Source organism: Pelmatolapia mariae, linkage group LG15 (genome assembly GCF_036321145.2).
Source record: "Pelmatolapia mariae isolate MD_Pm_ZW linkage group LG15, Pm_UMD_F_2, whole genome shotgun sequence".
Classification (NCBI taxonomy): Eukaryota; Metazoa; Chordata; class Actinopteri; order Cichliformes; family Cichlidae; genus Pelmatolapia; species Pelmatolapia mariae.
In genome coordinates, this window is record NC_086240.1 from 14,234,309 (window position 1) to 14,257,534 (window position 23,226).

The 23,226-nt window shown below is 42.9% G+C and overlaps 1 protein-coding gene across 1 annotated transcript in view; it reads right to left on the minus strand.

The window, feature by feature from the left end:
• foxo3b (forkhead box O3b) overlaps positions 1-23,226 on the minus strand; it is a 43,431-nt gene extending 20,205 nt beyond the window's left edge. The window contains exons 1-2 of the mRNA XM_063494584.1: positions 22,932-23,226; positions 21,890-22,610 (exon numbers count right to left, since the gene is read on the minus strand). Coding sequence (XP_063350654.1) covers positions 21,890-22,447 — 558 coding nt within the window. The 5' untranslated portion in view covers positions 22,448-22,610; positions 22,932-23,226. The remainder of the gene's footprint in view (positions 1-21,889; positions 22,611-22,931) is intronic.

The following is a 23,226-nucleotide window of genomic DNA, read 5'->3' on the forward strand; positions in this document are numbered from 1 at the left end:
AATTATGAAAAGTAGCTCACGATAGCGTAAACGTGCACGTCCTCTTCACTGATGCACACTTGCATACACGTTTGTTTCTTATGCACATTATGTGCTGTTAGGTTTGCACATGACCCTACGGATCATATTGTGCAAGCCTTTTTTGCGTTTTGCACAGCTTATTTGTGGATTGACAATTTCATAGCGCTAAATCAAGAATGACATGTGAAATTCCTGATCTACCCGAAACAGTGAGTGGTGAAAAACGAAACACTCTGTGCGTGTGTGCCTGTGTTTTGTTTGTTTTTTTAACTTTGACATAGGACATGAACTTAAAACCATAGCCACAGACGGGTGTAGTGAGTGTCATTCTCAGAAGCACAGTCTCTTCTGTGATTCTTATCTCCACCTCTCTTTCACATCTGCCTACAAGAAAAGCTCAGTTTTAGTTGTTTATGGGGCTCCTAATTACTGAAAAAAAAAAAAAAAATCTTGCACAAGGCTGTCTGTTTTTCTTCTTTTAGACCTGTCTGGATTTTATTAAGACTTTCTGGTATGGAAGAGCTATGCTGTGCTTTTATGCAATATTAAAAAATACACAAAAGGAAGTGACAGGGAGTCTGGGGGAATGAGAGCAGACATGCTGAAAAGGTTATGAGCCAGACTGTGATGAATTTTAAATTATGCATTTTTGTCCAAACGGACCAGTCACTCCAATTTTTTTTAACACCTCATGGAAAGCACAGTGAAAAACAAGTCTTCACTATAAGGAAGACATTTCTGTCATGAAACAAGCAATAAGGCAAATTAAACTCCTTATTTATGCTTCTCCTTTTTCGCTTCAGTGCCATGGTGACTGTAGTGGAATTTCATTAGCAGAGTTGAAGCAGACTGTATTGTTATCAGGTCTCAGTACTTATTTTGAGCCTAAGAGCAGCGTGAACTTAAATACCCTCTTTCTATATCTTACTATTTGAGGTACAAGTATGGGCACATGGGCTATGTTGTCTGTCCTAGCTCTCTTACACGCTCATAGCTTAGTTTCCTGCTTCATGCATGGCAGTACTTCTGCTCATAAGTCATAAGGTTTTCTATGTCATATACACACACGTATACACATTCTTTCTATCTATCTATCCTCTATTGAATCAGTGTCCCTTTACATAACCCTCCCTCTGATCCACACGCAGCACTTTGTATTAATGTTACTTCACTATTAATAGACCACTGATAATTGCACTGCTACCACTTCTGTCTTTCGCGAGTATTTTTCGTGCAGGGGGTCAAGCAACAGTCGTTGCTATGTCTAAGATCGGTTGTGAAAATGTGTGCAGCTTGCAGCCGTGACCTCAAGTGATTCTCACAGAAGCCGGTCTCATCTAAGCTGCTGATCCCATTTCCCATGGCATTAGTGACTCAGTGCACTTCTCCTGACCTCACCTGTTGTAAAAAACAAAAAACAAGAAACTACCTAGTGTGTCTAAGTTCATGCTTAAAGTTTCTTACAGACTAAGTGGTTTGGCAGAGGATAAAAAAAAACGATGGAGGGAGGAATAGACGAGCAGAACAGTGTGGCCTAATCTCTTTAATCTACTGTACAGGCTCATGAATGAGTCTCTATCTTTTCCCTCAAACCCTCCTCCCACTTTCATTTTCTTCGTTCTCATTATTTGTCCATCTTCTCCCTAACAGCTCCCCTTTTGTAATAATTTTTCCTCCCATTTAGTCCCTTGTCCTCTCTCTCTTTAATGCTCTCTCATTGCCAGTTTCTGTATTTTCCTGTCATCTCCCGCTTCTTCCTTCGCCTCTCTGAAAGGTCTTTTCTAAGTCAACTCTCACAACAAAAGCTGTATGGTGGCACTAGTTGGCTGTAGGCCAAAACTCTGCTCTTTGCCTCTTTCTCCATGTCTGTGTTGGTGAGCAGCCATCACTCAATCTGCTCTTCATACTCCCCCTCTCCCAGCTCTCTCCTCCATCCACACCTCTCTTTTTGTTTTTCCTCCCACACGTTCTTCTCTCTGAGGAGGCAGAGTGGGTAGAAATTTGGGGATTTCAAATGTTCTCTTACACACCAACACACACCAACACGCATGCACACTGCGAGGTGACTATGGAGCTGTAGGGCTCAGTGCTTCTGAAAGGGGTGTGTCTGGTAATCCTTTAGAGCTTGTGTGCGAAGGCCTTGTAAACCAGAGGGGAAAAAAGGAACAAGAAAGGAAGAGTGGAGAGAAAAAAAATGAGAGAGAAAGAAAGAGCTGACAGGCTTTTGAGCAGAGCAGGCCTCTTTCTATAAGGGGTTCAACACCACAACCTCCACATGGTAATAAAAAAAAAAAAAAAGCACACGCACATATGGGTTAACAAACCACACTGACCTGAGAGTGTGTGACTCCTTCAAGGAGGACTCTAAAAAACAGCACCTTAGAGCTGATTGACAGCGCTTTCACCCAAATGCAAACATGCACACAGTAATGAAAGGTTTGCTTAGGTTTGCTTACAAATGCTAGTCATGCAACAGGTCCACAGAGCTTCAGACAGCAACCATGGAAGGGAGGAAGAAGTAAGAGACTAGAAGACTTGTAAAGTAGGGCAAAAAAAAACTAACCAAGAAAAAAAGAAGTAAACAAGTGACGGGGGGAAAAAGTGGTTTTAGGTGTCTGCTGTGCAATGCCAAACCAAAATCCTTCGTGTGAGTTTTACCCATCTGAACCTACATGCTGACCTTGCAGCAGTTGCTGTGTTGTGGCACATGCAGTCAGCAGGCACCGGCAAGTGACAGAAATAAGCAGGGGAAAAAGGAAGTGGTGGCGTTGCACGAGTCAGTCGATCTGTCAATCGCTTGCCTGGTCACGAGACTGAGGAGGAAGCGAAGAGCTGAACTGGCTAGCGCCGTATCTCTCCATTGTATAATTAGTATGCATCTTTCTTATGCGTTTATGTTTTACATGTTTATGTTTCAAGGCGTGGTTGCGCTTCAGTACATTACAGGCTCTGTGCATGCGTGTTTTTTTCTATCTGTACGCTGCCATATGCCCTCTACTTGGTGAGCAGTGGAGAGGTTAAAAATTTGAGGAGAGGTTAAGCATTTAAATGAGAAAATATACATAATTTTCAAACCTGTCTGCTCAGTGTAAACCTAGAGCGAAGATGCAGTAAATCTCCCTACCAGAACCCTACTACTATTTATACTCTGATTAGTAAAAAACATTTTCCACAAATCACGATTTATCAGTTTTTTCTAGGATTAAACAAACATGATACCAAACTGACTGCACCAAACATGCTCTAGCTCTTGTTCATATTGAATGGACTCACGCAAACCGTATCAGCCTTCTTAACTAGCTTTCTGCAATTATGAATTTTTAACAATGTAACAACTGCATGAGACATGAGACTGGAGTGTATTCAGTGAAGGTCACGAAGATGTGAGCTTCTTTGTGACCTGCGTTTCTAGTTGCATTTGTGTGTGACCAGTCTGCATTACCAGACACTGAGTAAGCCTGTCTTATATGTGTATTTGTCTGTGTGTGTGTGTGTGTGCATTTGCATCTCTTGTTGTTTTTTTAGCTTAGTTTTCACAGCGTGCCCTGGAGTAAAAAGCCCGCCGCCCGTCTGGTGCGCTATTTCTCACTAAGTGGGTCAGTTGCTGGGTAAGTTGGGGGGTAAAGTTCAGGTTAAAGTCAGCCTATGTATCTGTGCGTGTGCATGAAGTCGGGGCAGGGATGAGCCTCCAAGGTTGGGGCAGGGCGAGAAGATGCGAAAGAAGAAAAAAATGAGAGCACCAAGATTTAAAAGAGGAAATAAGAGAAGTCCAGACAGACAAGAATGTGCTTTACTTCGTGTGGGCAGGGCTGCATCTAAAATGCAAAGATATGGGGGAGTAATAATAAAAGAAAATGCAGACTTGTGTGAAAGGGTGAGATATGCAGATCGGGAGAGACAGACAGACATCGGAGGGGGTGGGCAGGGGCTGCAGAGAACACAAACTGCTGCAGGGTGCTTTTAATGTGAAGTACACAGACAGACATGGGTGCAGAGGGAGTAGTAAAGTGAAGTGTACAAGACTTTATTTTGTCTGCTTTTCACAGTCTGCTTGTCTGGGTTAGTCTACTATGGGCAACGCCTAGGGAGCACCACTTATGGGGGGGGGGCTTGACTGTGTGTGTGTGGGAGCACTTAGTGGTAGAGTAAACACTGTAGAAGAATTTGGGTTAGCGTGAATTATTCACTGGTTCAGCTGAGTACAGAAGCGCCGGGCAGACTTCTCCTTGGGCGGCGCGCTCAACTTTAAAAGCTGTTATCGGATGCGAGGGGTAGCTGCTGGAAGATTGCTGCACAAAATGAATGGGTTCGCTTTGTGCACAGTGTCACAGCCCAGACGATTGGATAACCAAGCAATCCTGTTTCTAAGTCATTTGTGGTCTGCGAACTCAGGATGTCCTGTGATCAGCCTCCGTGTGAAGAAGCAGTTGGGCAAAGCACGCACGGTTTGAAATAGTGTACCACCAATTCACAGCTGCAATCTCCCTCCTTTCATCATATTTATTTGTGACACTCTTCGCTCTCCTCCATCTCTTCCAACATTCAAACGGAGAGAGACGAAACACACTGTGGAGCTATATTTGCCAGCAGGTGCCTGTTTGTGTGTCTGTGTGTACTTGACTGCCTAACACGCTAACACACACTATTGCACTCTCAGATGCAACAGGGCACCCCATGTTAATTCTCCCCCCAACCCCCACCCTCCCGCCTACGCTCTCCTATGCTCTGCTGCCTCCTTCCTTCACCTCGCTTCCTCTTTTAACCTCCCTGTTTTATTCCCCCTTTCCTCGCTCGCCTCAAGTCTGGGTTTGAAAGTTGGAACGTGGCCAATTAACACAACAGCCGGTTCACTAAACCCAGGCGGTGGAGGAGGGGAACACAGAGAGAGAGAAAGGCTCACATCACTACACACTGACCTACATACACTTCCACCCAGCTGATTGAATCCTACGTTGAAGCCCGCGGCCAATCGCGAGTGGGGGTGGAGTGCCAGCCAGCCAATGGCATTGGCCACTCTTCGCAGAGCTCTTGCACTGTCTCTATACAGTTTTCAGTAATCATACAGAGGCAGGGAAAATGAACGAGACGGAGGAAGAAAGGGTGACAGATGCAAGTCACTGAAAATGAGCAAAAGAAAGAGACAGAAGGGGGTGAGAGTGTGGTTGATACTGAGAGGCAAACGTGGCTCAAATGGGCAAAAATTTCACACTTGCTCTCAGCCTCAGTGTCCCATGGTGCAGCAGCCACTGACAGATGAAGTGTAATACTGGCTAATGCTAAAGAGTGGATTAATGGCCCATATTTGTCCTCGCTCCATTCCTGGTCCAAGGCCCAGCCTAACCTTTTCAGAGCCACACCTCTTAATCTCAAATAGTCCCCAAACATGCCAACGAGTTACGTAAAAATATCAAAAATTCCAGAATTTATTGCTGCATTTTGCCAAACGACTACTCTCCTTGCATGAACATCGGTGAAAACCCTTCGATAAACACTGAAAGTCCTGAATTCCACACCTTTTGTCGGTTTGTGGTTTTGGTGCCACACCAGTGCAACCAGCAGTTACGCACCTCGTGATTACATTATCTACTAAACCTCATAATCCCATGATGACCATGAGAGCTGAATTAGATCACTTGTCTGAGTGATTAATCTCTTAAAAAAAAAAAAAAAACCCTACACATCGACAACGACTCTTTGCCAATACGGAAAGACAAATGAGATCCGACTCAGTGTATATGAATTACAAAAAGAAAAAACGAGCAGCCTGAAGTCTGACGTGCTGATAAACCTTAGCAATGTGCATGTCTGTGGTAGTGCACACAATATGCACTTCCACAGACATACACCTGTGATAGCATGATGCCATCGCGGAGAGGGTTAGGGCATCTCTGGCAGTGATCAACATGGAAAGTTCAATCTGCAGCCAACTGACCGTAGGCTCTAAAACAAAAACTTACATAACTGTTAAGGCTTTGTTTACATGGAACAGAGATAGGACAAAATAGAAATCCACTATTCTATTCTATTCTATTCTATTCTACTCTATTCTATTCTACTCTGCCGCCGTTTTGCTGTGGTGGCAAAAATAAAGGAAGAAGAGAAAAAAGGGTGTCACAATCACAACAAAAAAACGCTTAGAAGAGCAAACTGAAGGAAAAAGAGGGGGCAGCGGGGAGGCGCAGAGAGACATCATGAGGCACACTAACCCATATTTGAAGAGATTGAGGCGCATACAGCACTACACAACAGAGCCAACACTCTGAAAATGGATTGCGAGCCTCCCGTTTTGTTTTTTCTTTCCACACTGGGTGGTGGAGCCTGCCAGCAGAGATGGCCCTTCATGAATAATGCACACATTGACTCATGTGGTCATATGAAAATGGATTCCTTGCCAATACTGACCAGTCGAGAAAAAAAAAAGAGAGAGCGAGAGACAGAGAAGCACTCAACTCGCTAAGCTCTCTCCAGAGTGAGAGGGGTCCGAGATAATTAAACTGTACTGTCAAAGTGAAGAGGGGTGGAGGGCTGGTGTGACCCTCCAGTCTGAACGCTGCACCGTGGCAGAGCACTCTTGTGGTGAGAGGAGGGTGTGGAGCCATTTGGAGGCATATTGCGGCATTCGGGGTGGACTGCTCACAGCGTCCGAAGCTCGTCCGCTTCATTTTTTGTACTTTTTAAAAATCTGTGCAAATTTTATGTGTTTTACTTCTGATGCGACACGTTTTCTTGTGCCTGCCTCATCTGCTTCTGCTGGACTTGGCTTTTTTCCTTCATTTTCTATAATATTGTTTGACAACCAATGAAGAGCAAAAGGGATGCAATATTGCTCTCACTACTAAAAAAGGTGGGCTCTGCCTTCTCTGCAAAGAATACAACTTTAGATTAAAGAATCACTGATGCTTTAATTCTGAAAGGATGGGAACCCTGATTTTCACATGCAAAATGTTGTCCTACACTTCTTAACACCTAGTGAAGTGGGAACTACCACAAAAGGTGGTTTTAGAGTGCTTCGGCAGGTGTTTTTTATGTGTGTGGACAGATTTCGTCAAGTCAAAACCACAATCACATCAAAAGTGATCAGGTTAGACTCACGAAGCTTTACAGCTTTGTAGTAGAGATCAAAACGAAGGCCGAGTTTAAATATGGATTTGGTTATTTTGGAATAATAATAATTATTTTCTTTAACTCCTCATATGAGGTAGTTTTGTGTATCCCTTTAATTTTCCTTGGTTACAGCTGCCTATAGTGTGTAAAGTATCTTAAATACATAACAGGGTGGGACTGCACACTCACTCCAGCCAGATCATGACTTCCAATACTGTACATACCCATCTCCCCGCCACCTCCACCAACATGTTGATGGATTGACAGAAGAGGAGGAGAAAAGCAGAAGGCGAGGGGCCCACTGTCTTTTTCTCAGCTCTTGCTCTCTTTTTATAAAAACTCTTTACACGTAAGGGTGACCCGAAGGCTTCTTCCAGAAAGGAAAGCATGTGTGCAGGGAAAGTGAAGATCTCTCTGGGGGAAAATCTACAACAACTGCTGAGGCCAGGGCTTTCCCCTGCATTAGCTTAGGCCTCCCTGCACACACATGCTGATATAGACATATATATTCATAGAGAGAACAGAGCCTATATCAGGGCTCCTACACATTCAAAGGCTGGGAGCAGAATATGGAAATAATAAATGTGCACTTCAGAGTGTCTCCTTGAGTTGGTCCTATTTGAAGTATGTATAAGGATTTATTCTGTATTTCTACCAGTGCATGCTTTCCTCCTAAGTATCCATGTGTGTTTTGTGTCTATCCTTGCCACGGAGCCATTTTGAGACCCTCCAGGTATTGAGGTCAGTGTCTCTGGATATCAGTTACTCTCCTCAGCAGCACCAAGGGAACTGAGTGATTGATGGGCAGATGGCTAGCTGGTTTGGATGAAGGTCACTCTGGGAACAGAGTGATGATATACAAGCAAAAAGTAATCACAGATACCCATAATGCCTAAAAACATACTGCCACACAGGGTGAAGATGAAGGAAGAGATGAGGGAGAGAGTAACAGAGAGGGAGGCTCTGTGTCTGGGTAAAGCAGTGCCTGATGTGCCTTGGGGTTTTGGAGCGATTTCATGCCCCCATAAGCAATGAGAAGCACAATCACAGACAGACACACACACACATGCGCTTCTGAGGATTCTCTCTGCCCAGCTATCCACTTCGGATGAAAAAAAGCATGGCACGTGGTGAGAATTGGAGAGGTTGAGCAGAACTAAGATATGCCAAAAGAGTAATTCAATTGAATTTTAATTTCTCCAGCACCAAATGATAACAGCAGTTGCCTCAAGGTGCTTTATACTGAAAGGTAAAGACCCTACAATAACACAGAGAAAACCCCAACAATCAAACAACCTCCTGTGAGCAAGCACTTGGTGACAGTGGGAAGGAAAAACTCCCTTAATATGCTACGCCATATGCTAACAGATGTAACAAAGTGCTCTAACAATGCATTAATCATTATCTTTTCAGTGTTATCAGTTTCAGAATGAAGTTTCAGTGTATATTTCTTAGAAAGCAGTCAAGTCTTTTTGAACTTTGAGCACAGAAAAGAATACCCTGATTCTCCTACAATCAATCATGAGCATGTATACTTTTTACATTACATTTGCAAAACTTCTTATAGCAATGGTCACTAAAACAGATATGTGCAGACCAAAGTTACCTTCCATACCTGCATTTTAGGAGAAGAATGCCTTGCAAAAACAGATTTGCAAAGAGTGCTCTGTTTGCATATAAGCAAGGTTAAGGACAAACGCAGTCTGTGTGACCATAAATCAAACAGGGCTTCACTAACTGTCATACATGTGTCATATATGTGCAGAAAGTAGAGAACTACATTATCATTGGGTCATAAGCTAAACCACGCTCTTATAGAGCATGGTGACAAAAAGATGCAGTGTTGTTCAGTGCTCTGTTCAGGAATATTTGCACAGTAGTTGTGAGTTTTTCATCTCTTATTCTTCATATCCTCAATGTACCATCTATGTTTTAGGCCTCTGCAACAAATTCAACACTTGCATGTTAAATTTCAGCAAAGCTAAATATGAGGGAGAAACTGGAGGAGCTCTGCTCGTTTCAAAGTAGGTTTGTAGGTGAGCAGTTCAACGGCAGAGTTTCACTGAGGGTTACTGGTCCCATCAGTTTGACCTTTCTCTTTATCAGGTAAAGATAGACACACCCCCGTTTAATATAGCATCTAATAAACAGTAATGCAAGATTTTTACCTTCAACCTTAAAAGGGCTGAATTCATTTGCAACACTCTTCGGGAAGCGCTTCAACTTTGAGATCGTTTTCCTTAATTAAAAGTTATTCAGCTGAAGGTCAAGTCACTTTTTGCTTTGTCAGCAAGCTGTTGCGTGCTTATCAGATCTACCCATATCTTATGTGGCTGTGTTCTGTTCTGCTGAACCTTATCAAGCTCCTAACCTCCCCCCATTCTCTCTTGTAAAACCCAGGTGTGCAAACAGAGAGGTTTACCTAGGTCTCATAAATGATAACAGATAAGAGGAGGGAAGAAATAATAAGGAAGGAGCCAAGCTCCACAGTGACCTTGTAATCTCCCTTCCTTGTAACTTGGATCTTTTCTTCTTACTTAAGGTAATTTATTGATTTATCCTCCAATCAGCAAATATATGATTAAACTGATTTGGTTGCTGTCACTATAAAGACTTGAGTTATATATGGCATCTACTTTGCAGTTCTGTAATTATGGATGGCCAGATTTAAGCTTTATCAGTGCCATTACAGGTACAGATACTCATTGGGGAAACAGTGTTAAATTATTGAGCTGTACTTCTCTTTGAAAAGCAAAGAACCTCAAGCAGAGAAATACAATTATGAAATAATTCTTCGATTCAAGTGTTTTAGTGAATGACATCATGAAATCCCAGATAGATTGGATGTGATATAATCACCAGTTGCTAAGGAAAAATGTAATCCAAACTTGTTGGCAATGATTCCTGGACGTTTCTGGCTCTCACTGGATGAAATCAGTTGCTGCACGTTGCTTGTGATCACATGCCTGCAAAACCTCACTATGTAAGGCAACATCAGGATGTTCATTTATTCCTAACTGTGAAGAAAGTGATTTTGAGCAGAAAGTATAACTTGTTATGTACTTGTACCTAAAATTGTCAATCCTTACATCCAATACAACGAAAACGAGTGAAGCTTTTCTGTCATCCCTTCCTGTCATTAAACCACAATAAACCTCAAATTATTACAAACTCACAAACAAAAATTGCTGGTAAGGAAAATGGGAAACGTCTCCACATTGCTGACGCTTTGTATTAGCTCCCTAAATGCTGTAATCGCTATCGTCTTAGCAAAACATAAGGGTCTGCTGGTGAAGTGCCGCTTACATATGACGCAGTAAATGGAGAACAGCACCAGACTGGATTTAATAAATGACACAGACCCCCAATCCAGTTATCTCAGTTAGTAGCGAATCAATAGCATGCAAGTAAGATTGTCATTAAAGCCCCAAGCTAGCATTAGCATGCTAATACATACAAATAACAAGTGGTTTAGCAGGTACAATGGTTACCTCATTAACATACACAAATTTGTTAATTAGCACTAAACACAAAATGAAGTCTAAAGTAACGGGAATGTCATTATTGTTGAAGAGACACGTTAAGACTCATAATGATCCTAGCGAAAAGCTAGGGAACCATTGAAGTGATTAGCTTGAAACCCATGATGTTCACACACACACACACACACACACACACACACACACACACACACACACACACACACACACACACACACACACACACACACACCAATAAAGGAGCAGAGAATGAGATATTAGACAGGAAAAGGGAAAACCAAAGTGTGAGGTATGAAGCACTTATGTTATGACCAAACCAACAAATGAGAGGTGATGAGTGGCTTCAGTGGCACACAGATTCAGTTTTGCACCGCCCCAAAGCAGATGGATTCCAGTTAGTAAAGAGTGCCTCAAAGAAAAATGTCTAATTGAAATTCTATCCCTTGTGTGTTTCTCTCTGCCCTCGCAGTTAGCCTCTCATGCAACCAGGGAAGGGGGGGGCAGACATCTGATACTAGTGAAAAACATAAATGACACAAGACAAACAAACGTGTTTGTGTAAAATGTTTAAACATGTCCAGATGCATAAATGTAAAGAACTGAATACAAAGAGACACACACTCTTTGATATAACCTCAGCTGCTGCCATCAGCCTCGTCTTTCTGTGTCAGTGGCTGAAGCAGGCTCAACAATGGCTCGCTTTCATCCCACAGTAACATATCCACACACACATACACACAACCTCTGAAGTGCTGGGCCATTGTTGTGACTTCATGACAAAGATTGAGACCCTGAGGCCCACTGGAGCCCGAACTGCCAACCACTCACATCTTAGTTGGTACATATAGCACACACACACAATAAGGGACCATATTTTGTGTGGGGAAATTGCTCTAGGGACATTATGGGAACTATTATTGTATCCCTAGAAAGAACTGAAAACATCATTCCCTAATTTTAATGATGCATAGAGGATGTGGAACATTGGAGCCCAGCATGTGTACACGACACATCCCAGGCTGTGTAATTCATACCAGAAACTGAAATGCTTTGCATGTGTGACTTCGACCTATAGAGTTACACAGAAACAAAAGAATGCTGTGTGTCTGCACAGAAAGCCTGTGGGTTGAACAGGTGGCTGGCAGGGTGGCTGCTTGATGCCACTCTCAGCCTTTGCTTATCAAATCTGGGTTATCAAGTCTCTGTGGTTGGAAAGCCTCCACAGCATGTGAAACTGCACCCTGGCCGGACCAAATGTCAGCACACTTTCTCACTATGAGAACTGTTTTCATTACTGTTTGATGCTGTAGTCACACTGGGTAAAACAGTGGCTGGAGACTGCGGCACAAACAAAATTATTGCGATGATGTGATGTCATGACCTCTGAAATCGCTGTGGACAAAGTCTGCGTCCTCTCGCAGTCAGCTGCCATCTTCACAGCAACATCGGTGCCTCAAGATGGCGATAAAACAGCAAGAAGGCGAAGTCAGTCTGCTACCGCTTTGCAGAGGACAAGTTGGCAATCAAATGCAACCTGTGATACGTCTCAAATCTTTTTCTGTCTTTTGCAGATCTCATAGATGTGAAAAAGAAATTTAGAAATCGCTCCATAAATAGTGATGCAGTTGCTGCAGAACAGCGATTTAACTGCAAAATGACATAAGCGCTTGGGACCCTTGCTTTTATGTAGGAATATAACCGGAATACAACCAGTTGAACAGGTTATTAGACAACAAAGAGATTCGCTGGATGTGTCAAATCAGAATTCAGTTCTTCGCGGGCACTAGCGCTGAATATTGTTAGTGTACTTTGATCAGTTCAGAGTCTTCAGAGTGGAAAGTACCTGAACTATTTTCTTCTATGGTTATGACAGACACTGAGCTAATATATTACACCACTGAGAGCTAGTCATAATCACTTTGTCTTATTCTGTGACTCACACTTTTGCAAACATGTGATACATGCTCGTAGACACCTAGATACACACACAAACACATACACACAGGTGGGGCACCTGAATGTAGCTTGACTGTGGCTTCCAAAACACTTAATCTAAGGTAATCCAGGTTTAATCTGCTGTTATCACTCTTACTGACACAGAGGGGTATGAGTTGTGGCTGCTTTCTTCCCTCTTTCTTTCTTCTTCTTCTTCTCGCTCCTCTGCCACAGAAAGCTTTATTGTACTCAATTAAATGTTAATCAGGAACAGTAGCTCATCCTGTCCTTTACAGACTCGATGATGCCAGATAGGTGGAGCAGTGTGATTGAAAGAGACAAGCTCAGAAGAAAACAAATTAAAGTTTAAAAGCCACATTGGAGAGCCACGTTCAGAAATGATAACTTCAAACACGCCTCAGGCAGATATCTGTTGAGAGAGCGCGGGTGACGACAACGGCGGTGCGGAGAGGGGAGATATTGGGAGCCTTACCTGCTAAACACACATTGCTGTCTATAGTCCCCCTCCCCACATACACATCTAAAAATACATAAAAAGTCAACACATAAGCCACTGTGTGTTTATTAGTGCATGTTGGTGTGCAGGATGGCGAAGGGAGTCGATTATAGAGGAGGAGGAGGTGGCGAGAGAGAAGGGGCCCTGTTTAGCAATGTGGTTATCAGAGAAACTGAAATGTAACGCCACAGCGGGAGGTACATGCATGCTGACTCTGCATGTGTGTGTGTGCGTGTGTAAGCAACGTGTTCACTAGGTCACCTTGTTATCAGCTGTCACCCAAACTGCAAGTCTTACCCCCCACCTGAAAGACAAGTTGTCGGGTGCTATGGAGACAGATAAATAAACCCCACCCCTCGCCCTGTTGGTATGCAGGCCTTTAAGCACGCACGCACGCAAATGAACGCACGCGCACGCCTACAGCAGCTGGGCTGATAGCAGCCCTTTGGATAGTCATTAGCTATATTCTTGACTGCCCAGCAAGACTTCCTTTGCTCCACTGCTCATTTCCTGTTTTCTAGAAACAAAATATTTCCTTTCTTGTATTCAAGCCCATTGTTTTGCATGCTGTGTTCATATATAAATCAACTGGATTACAACAGATTGAGGAGGAAGTCATATTTTGACGCAAATCACTTCAAGACATTTGGAAAATAATTTTATTCACCAAAACTGATGATACATGTAAGCAGTAAATATGCAGGTTGGGCCAGCTGCTAATCAGCTTATTTAGAAAGAGCAAACTGGGCTAAAGGGGATGTATAATTGCTGTTTTCCTCCATGTCTTATTTCTTTTTACAGAGCCAGACAGACGGTGTGTCTCAGAGCGGCATGTACATTTTCCAGACTAGCGTTTCTGGATTCTATCTTGAACCTTCCTGCTCAGACTCTGACCTAGAAAAGTGCTTTGGTTAACCTTTCCCTCGGGAGGTTGAAGGCAAGGGTCAATTACAGAACAGTAGGGCTGGAGCAGGAAGACAAGTAATGACATGCTTTCAAACTTACTATACGAGATTTAACTGAGGCCCTTCAGGTAAAAACTAATGTTTAACCACCAGATAAACCACTGCAGAGTCAGGTTTTGTTCCTAGATGTTAAAATACCTGCATATGTGGACATTTTTGATTTCTTTTTCTTGGAACTTTCTTTATTTAGCAGCTGGTGATGACTCTTGCAACTTCAGCTGTGCACTTTGCTGCAGTTATCTGGCTGAAACACCAGTTTTGTGCACTAACAGTTGGAAAAAGATCAGTGTAATCTGATGTTGTATAAACTGCTGAGCAAATGTTTTGCAGCGTGAGGGTGCCGCGATAGCAGCGTCACAAATGTGATTCAACAGGCTCTGGAAAGAACCTGCAACACGATAGCTGCAGTTTTATAAAGCGACGAAGAACTTAAAATAATCCTCTGGGAAAATTCCACCTGTGATTGTTAGCACGCCAGCTGTGGGAAATAACTGTGTTATAACTGTAACACAGCCAGTAATAATCAACAACACTAACAAAAAATGAGGCCCTTAAAAGTGTTTGAGGGAACAGCTAAAAATGAGGATAAATGTGCTCATATGCAATCTTAACAAAAGCTAGATAAGATAAATTGATACCATTCTGTTGCCTGTAGAGTAAATATGCAGTTGAACCAGGGGCCCATTAGTTGAGCTAAGCATAAACACCAGCATCAGTGGGAAAACAGCTGTCCTTGCTCTGTCCAACGGGAACAAAACCCACTCACCACCTTGTCTAAAGTCCATTAATTAAATATATGTTTGTGTAATCCTGTTCAAAAGCTGAGGAAACACCCAATTTTTTGTTGTGTTGAGATATAATGGAGATCTGGACACTGATACTGACAGAGACTCTCAGCACGTTGACGTTAATGGGCTTGGACACACGGACTGTATATAAAAGATGGACATAGCAGCCGTGACATCACCTCTTGGACCGTTTTTCAGACTGGCTGCAAGCAAGGATGGATCTGACTGAGAGCACGGGGGAAGCTGCACACATATACAACAGCAAACTCTCAATCATAACCGAGTTCTGCTCCAAATCACAACTTTTTTCTCATCCTTTTAGGGTCTAACTGGGACTATAGTTTAAAGGTCTGCACACAAAAGGCTAGGCAAATATAGTGCCAGTCAAAAGATGTTGGGGTGATGGTAGTCTGTTTGAAAATTTCAACATATCACCCACCCCTAGAGCAATTTTATACCCATGTGCTGTGCCTGTGGTGTGATGCCAAACAGCATTGTACCTGCAATGTCCGCTAGTCGTGCACCTCTTAATTTTTGTAACCTGGATTTTTGAACCGCTGCTGCCACAGCTGGGTTGAAGACTCAGGTGTCGGTTTTTACCGCTGTTTTATTGATATATATATCAGTACAGAAGTTTCAAAAAAACTTTGAGTGTAAATGGATGTGGCTGTGTGATCACATTACATCTGGCGCGTGAAGCAACCGGCAGGTACACTGGAGCCTTAATCCCTTACTGCATGAGGTAAAATGCTGAGTCAAACCAAGCTCTCATCTTGAACCTGCAATTCGTGTGTAGGACACATGTGTTTGTATTTTAGATGTTATCAATAACTGGGCATGTGCAGGCATGTGTCTGTTTAACACATGCAAAACACATAACACACACACACTATGACCGGTCTGCTTCCAAAATCCAATCCTTGTCAAAACACAGCTGGGCTCCACGGAGGTTTTAGGACTATTCATTCGTATTATACAACCTTGAGTGTCTCAAAAACAGAGTTGCGTTACAATAATGGCCACCAAAAAAAAAAAATAAATAAAAAATACTCCCTTGATACTGCCTTGACTCCTTCTTGTCTTTTTTCCTTAATGAGAGGAGAGGACCGAGATTTATCTCCATTCATTAGAGCCCACAACAGATCTCAAGAGTTGCGCTTCAGAGGAGCAGCGGCAAGCTACAGGGGAATGGCTTGTTTTTGCTCACCACGGTGTTTTACATCCAGACAAATGAGGGAGCTGGCAGGAAAATAATGAGGGATGGAGTGAGAAAAGGAGAGCGGACTAAAGAAGAGGAGTTCAAGCAATGAAGGAGAGACTGAAATGGTGAGAGAGGGTTCGCCTTTAGCCAAGAACAGGCCCTTAAAAATTAATATGGTGATCTGAATTCATCCCAAGTGCACTGAATAATTGAGAAGTGTCTTTCAGGAGAACAGATCGTTCTGAGGGTGACATGGGTGGTGAGGATCCAGAAAATTAAGAGAAAAAGAGAGAAAGAAACCAGAAAGTGTGCTTTTTTATTGTCCAGCCTCCTTAATATACACACAAAGCTCTCAGGAGACTTCAAAATGTATTTCTTTCTGTGTGTTTTACTGGCCTGACTAATTATGACAGAAAATCTGAAGAAGAGTACAGGTTTTAATGCAGAGTCAGATGGATAGACAGATAAGGTAATGAAAAAGAAAGAAAAGCAGATGCTGGCACTTGTTGACGTACAAGCGGCCAAAAGTATTTGGACACCTTTGTTATCTTACATCTGTGAGTTTTTAATTATTGTTTCCTTGTTCCACTGAAAGGGGAATCCGAATGCTTCGGCACACAAATGAATATAAGACAATAGTGCATAACCTTGCAATATAGTTTGGGAAACACCCTTTCCTGCCAAACCATGTCTTTAAATCTGCAAGTGCAGATATGTTTGCGAGTACAGTGTCAGAAAACATCTGCATTGATATACGTCACCAACCTACATCTTAAGCCACACGATCTCTAACTGTGGCTTTTTATAGCTTTTTGTCTGTAAACTGTTTGGAACAGCTGAAAATGACAAATACAGAGTGAGTAAACCAAAATATAAAAGTTGTACAGCTAAGCAATGCATTAAGGCTCACTACATTCTCTCTGTAAGCCAATGGGAGCTCCTATTTTGCATTGTTTTCTTACCATTGCTGATTATGGCCTCTTTAAAATAACACGTTTGGAAACTGACTTTACACTGACTCCAAGCCAGGTGTTATCACCCATCCTCTCCCACCATCTCACCCATGAACTTATATGGATTGATTTCCCAGTTGGTCTTGCGGCATAATTTCTCCCTATGACTTATGCAGAAATTGCATATGGATGTGATTTTGATTTGTCTGCATACTTTTGTCCCTTTAGAATAATTTTCAGATGCACATCTAGATGGGAAAAAGCTGCTCGGATCTTTTAAAGAAGATGTTCCCATAGATTGGAAATGGAACTGGAACAGAACCTGGGGGTTTCCTGCACACCGAGGTTGACTGCTCTGGAAGACGCTATTCACACTTGAGGGGGAGCCTGAAGCTGGTGGGTTCCTATAACCCATTGTCCCTTTCGTCTTACACACCCTCACGCCCCTCCTTGGGGAATCACAGCCAGAGGGCAGTTGTAATACCCCAATTTAGAGCAAAGCTTGTTAATTTACCCCCTCCTCTCGTCCCCTCCTCTTACTGTCTTGATACTCCACCCCCCCCTCCCCCCTTTTTTTTTGCTTCACTTCCTTCACATTGGTAATTTCCCAGCTCCATCTGAGAGGACTTCAGATTGTGCTCCACATACAAACAGACACATACACACACCACCCATTTCTCCCGTCTAATCTTTTTGGTATTCTCCTTCAGTATTATGAGAGTTTCTTTAATATCCCGTCATCAACCTCAAAGAGTGCTTAAAGCCGAGGTAGGCCACATGTTTTTCCTCTGGCTGAACAAAAGAAATCCTTAATAATACAACTGTAATTTAAGTGGTCTGGGAGGGAACTAGACTCGTTCGCCTCCCTTGGACTCTGGTTTTAGGCTTTAGAAAATCCAGCCCTATTGCGAGAGACTGGTCAATCACGTCTTTTCAGAACAGATCAGGTGAGTAGTCATATAAAAGTTGAAATAAAAATAAAAATGTTACTATGGCATGCAGGGTTTCAGCTCATATGAAGAACTATTTTCACTATTTTCTGGTGTTTTATTTGATTTGCCGTTTCTAGAATTCGATCTGCACTCAAGCTGGGCTCCTATCACCCAAATAAATCTCATACAACACTGGAATAATGAGCAAGGAATGAAAAGTGAAGAAAGCTGTATTTTTCCCCTGCTTCCCTTTTTCTCCACCTTGTCCCGCTGTAATAGAAACAATAAATAATTTTGGCTCCAAAGAATCAACTGTTTCGGCGTGCCTGGATAATCAAACACAGGCTTTTTGTAACTCTGTTTTCCACACAAAGTCAGATGGTCTAATGTGTAACGGTTAGGTCGGGAGCCTGTTTCTGTCCCTGCGTGTGTGACTGTTGCAGTTGTTCTGTAGATGAACCTGTTTTCTTTTCTCTTTGTAGAGTGAGAATCAGATAAGGTGCCTTTAACTCATGTGGTTGTGACTCAGTGTTCTGCGGTTTCAGCTGAATGTGAAGTCTCTCCAAGTAACCATCAATTATCCAAGGACTTTAAGATTTGTTTAAAGTGTGTTGCAACCATAACGATCTTAAAGACTAACATAATCTAATCAATAAAATTAATTTCAGATCCCTGTATTAATTTACATGGCATAAACAAGAACTCCTGAACTGTTTCGATAAGCCCGAACATGACCAGACAAATGCACTAGATATGTCTCAGCATGTCTGTGTGGAAATGTCTGGTCTAACCCTATTTAAAAAAAAACACACACACAGACAAGAGCTTAGGCAATCAACTTTATATCAGACGGCGATAACCGTACTTTATGTGCAGTGTAGCTGTTACAACCTCTTAACCTTAATTACCAATGTGACATAACTAGGGCTTGGCCTGTGACGGGCAGCCATTGGGAACAGGGAGCCTATTACAGCGAGGTTAAGTAACACTGGAGCACAAAGTTCACTGCAGCACAGAATACTTGCGTGTACTTGCACAGAAATACACACAGGTGCACCTAATCTTTCGTTTATGCAAACAACACGCACACACACACAAACAAACCCAGTGTTATGCATGTGCATGCATGTGTGCTATTTTGAGATTCACTCCCCCGCCATACCAAAGCTTTTTAACACACATTTCAGCAACTCTGAACCAGACCACCCCCACCACCACCACCAGGACAGAAACCTTGCTGAGAAACTCCAAAATATACTGGTTCAGTCCAAAAAGTTAGGTGTATTTGGTCTAGCACACTCAGGAAAAATGCTCATTGGATTCTGCTTCTGAGGGCAAAAAGACAATAGTATAGAATTTTTGATAAGAATAAAGAAAAGATACAGTTTTTCTTTTAACTTAGGAAATGAAAACTTGTTTTCAGTGTCTAAGAACAAGTTAATGACAAATGGTACATGTTTCAGGAAAAGAACATCCAGTTTCCGTCCCTGATTAAAGACAATCTAAGGTAATAAAAGCGTTATTGTTGGCTATCTGCTTTTACTGAGGCTGATGGTTAACTGAGAAAGACATGGAGCACAATGTTGTAGGTGGGAACCTGTGAGAGAGACCTCAGGAGGATTACTAGGATTTGCTCAGCAAATCTCCTCAACAAAGGTGCCCTGGGTGCATGAAACTGTAGGTGTTCAAACCTCTGTGTGGAGGTGAAACCTAAGAGCAAAGGAAAGGGACTCTGAGGTCCCCATGCAGAGGCAGTCCTCTGAAAACTTGGCTCTGCAGGCTGTCTTTAGTTTCATGGGCTTTTCACTAAAGCCTTAGTACAGCTTGGGACATGCTCAGGCCTTAATGCTGAGAAGCCTGCTCATTATTTCAGAGCTGTAGAAGTGTCATCCTTTAAAAAAAATCCAGTGTTATCGAATCACAGATTATTTCAACACAGATTTCAATAAAGATTTGGTGAATCCCTGCAACATGTTTAACTTTTTTCTCCAGTTTGAGACCTTTTGTGTCACACTTTGAATAACTAGATTCCTCTGTGAAGGAAAATCATCCCAGCTGTGGAAGTACACCTAATGAACTTGTGGCTTTGATAAACATCACCACCCTGGAGATGGTATTTTACATCCCTAAACGCCACTGGAAGTAAAGCCCAAGATCAGCTGGAATGAAAACTCTCTGTTCTTGAAGTCTGGAAACCTGCAAACACGAACCACTTTATCTAATTTGCTACCACCGCTTCAGCACCAAAACACACTAAATGGAAAGATTTCCTCAGCATCACACATGTAAACAAACCAGCACGCACAAGAATATGTTTCTGGTTAGTCAGTTGGCAAGTATCCTGAAGATTCCTGATCCAGGCTTCTAATTTCTGTGTTTACCTTTGCTCAGGCTAAAAACAAATCCAACCTGATTCACAAAAGATGTTTTTTGGAAACCTCAAGGCACTCATCCTAATGGTCTCAATAAACGTTGCTCACTGCTCATTTCCTAGAATCTCAAAGGATGTGACGGGTAGTATGACGCCGAGAGACACACTGCCCACTTGAATGAAATATGCCTGGTTAAAATAAACTGCACTACTCTGTATCACAGATCTGTGATAGAAAAAGACGTCAAAACTCTGTTACAGCTAAAAGCAGCTAGAGTCTGCCTGTCTTATTCAACAAAAAGAAGAAAGAAGAAGGCATAGGCTGTGAGCCCCGGCCAAGATTTACTGACAGGACATGTGTAACACTAAACCTCTGACAGCTTGGCCCTCATGCCTGAAATTCCAGGAGTGACAGCCCTGCATGGTGACGGTGAACTCGGCCTTGACGAGGCTACACCCCGAACCATATCACATAAGAAAACTTGAGAAGGCCTGACAAAATATGGGCCCCCATAGGACCGATCCTTCAGCTTATGGTGGGTGTTAATCTCTGCTCTTTGACCTTTTGTACCTCCCTCCTACACCCTCTCTTTTTTCACAGTCCCCATATGCCTTTTCAGTCACCAGATCGATGCATAACAGCTCGCCCAAACTCAGGGCAGATCTTATGTAATTCCCCCATGGTAGGATCAGCAACCTTGGCAGTTGCCTACCTGACCCAGGAGACTGGCAGATCCCTGCCAAGGTTTACATAACAAACAGCAAACAGGGCAATGCCTCTGTGGTTACAATAACATAATGGAAATGTAGCTCTCTCTCTCTCATATATATATATATATATATATATATATATATATATGATCAAAGTGACTATTAAAGTGTCATTATAGTATCGCAACCACAAAAACACTGAATGGGTGCACTGAACCAACCACAGTGAGGTTTCATTGCAGAGGTTAGTCATAAAAGGAAGGCCTCGGGATTCAAGTGTTTCCACAGAGCATTAGTGTTAAATTGTTATGTTTACATTCAGCTCCTTGGCCAAGCGGATTAGCTGCTGTTCAGTAACTGTCTTATATAACTGCATCATTCTTTGAGAGTCTTATGTAGCACCGCTTTACTCAAAATATGCCACTGTGTTTCCAGACAAACCGGTTCAAGTGTTCGTTTGCTCCATTTCCAGCCATCAAAGAAATATCACGGATCAGGAACTTGGAATTTTTCCAAGTCTTATAATGTTTTTTTGGAATAAGCTCCTCATGTCACATTTTGTTACATTTAGAAGATAATTATGTAAAGGAGTTACCAATCTTCATGCTGATTAAAGAGATTCATGATCTTAAATGACCTTAAAAAAACCCTGTGTTTTCTTACTGCTCTGTAATTTCCATTAGCATGATAATGAGAGGTGTAATGAGTGCCAGACTTCCCAAATAAATAGAAGCTGAAGGGGGGGGAAATCTACAGTCTTGGCATAATTGAGTGCATGTGAGTGTCTGTTTGTGAGTGTACGTCAGTGGGTTTGCAAGCCACATGCTTTTTGTTTTTGTTTTGATGGAGGAAGGGGGGGGCTGGTGGGCTGGATGGTGGGAAGACTCTTACCTTCCATCCTGCGGAGCTGTTGCTGTCGCCTTTGTCTTTGAAGTAAGGGATGGATCTCACCATCCACTCATAAATCTGGGACAGTGTCAGTCTCTTTTCTGGCGAGCTCTCAATGGCTTTGGTTATCAGGTCGGCGTAGGAGAGATTCCCCCAGGCGTTACGGCGAGATGATGTTTTCCTTGGGGTCTGCACGGCAGACAAGCTGCTGGGGTTCAGAGCGCCAGGGGTGGCCGTCGGGGAGTGTGTGGAGAGCGGGGAGCCACTGCTCTCCTGGCCGGGTGAGGAGAGCGCTCCATCGGCAATGGGACTGTTGCTACTCTGATCTTCTGCCGCCGCGCCAGAGCCATTGACACTGATGGCAGCCGCGGTGGCACTGTCCTCTTCGTCATCCTCTTCCTCGGGTATAATATCTGTGTCATTGCTCTCCGGCTTCACCGCGCTCGAGTCCGGTCGCGGCAGAGGCCAGGTGCAAGACCTTGGCCGCTTTTGGGGCTCAAAGTCCGGGTCTATAGCCACTTCCAGGTCCTTGAGTGTGTCGGGGAGCGGAGCCTCAGCCATTCTCTCCGGCTCCAATCACAATCTCGCCCCCGCTGCCAGATAATAAAGTTAAAGGACAAGAAATGGAGAGCTGTCAAAGTCGCATCCCATGAATGCGCGCTCCCGTCCTTTGTTGCTAATTCTATAGCAGATAAGTCCCGAGAAAAACTTCAGTTATTCACGCCTGGGAAGGACAGGAAGAAAAACAAGAATCAAACCCAAAGCACTTCGTTATAGAAAAGCAAAAAAGCATTAACGACAACAAAAAAAAGCCGACTCTATAAAACACAGTGCTAAATGTGTCAGTGAAGCCACACTAGTACTATTTAAACATGGCACCCCGTGATCTTCACTACATTTATAATAAAATACTACTTCACTAACAGAAGCTCTACGCATAATCCCCTCCTGCTGCAAGAATCTGGAGAGCACCAGCGGAGGAGAAAGTGCTAAAGCTTCCTTTCTCTGGGGCATAAATCTGTTACGAACACTTTAAATTAAATACCTTGCACGGCCGGTCACTTGATAGCACAAAAAACCCCACAAAATACAGAAAAGACTAAATCCCGGATTGTCCACAGCCACTTCCAGTTGCCATCTTGACTCTTTTCTCTTTCACTCCTCAAGTGCGCACAGCGATGTAAATGCAGACAGGACTCATGCAGGGCAAGTCGGTGTCGATGTGGAATAAGACTGCCACCTCACTCCGGGTTACTACTGTATCTCGATCTGCCCTCCACACACTGAGATACATACACACGCGCATGCATAGGCTCACACACACTCTTTACACACACGCG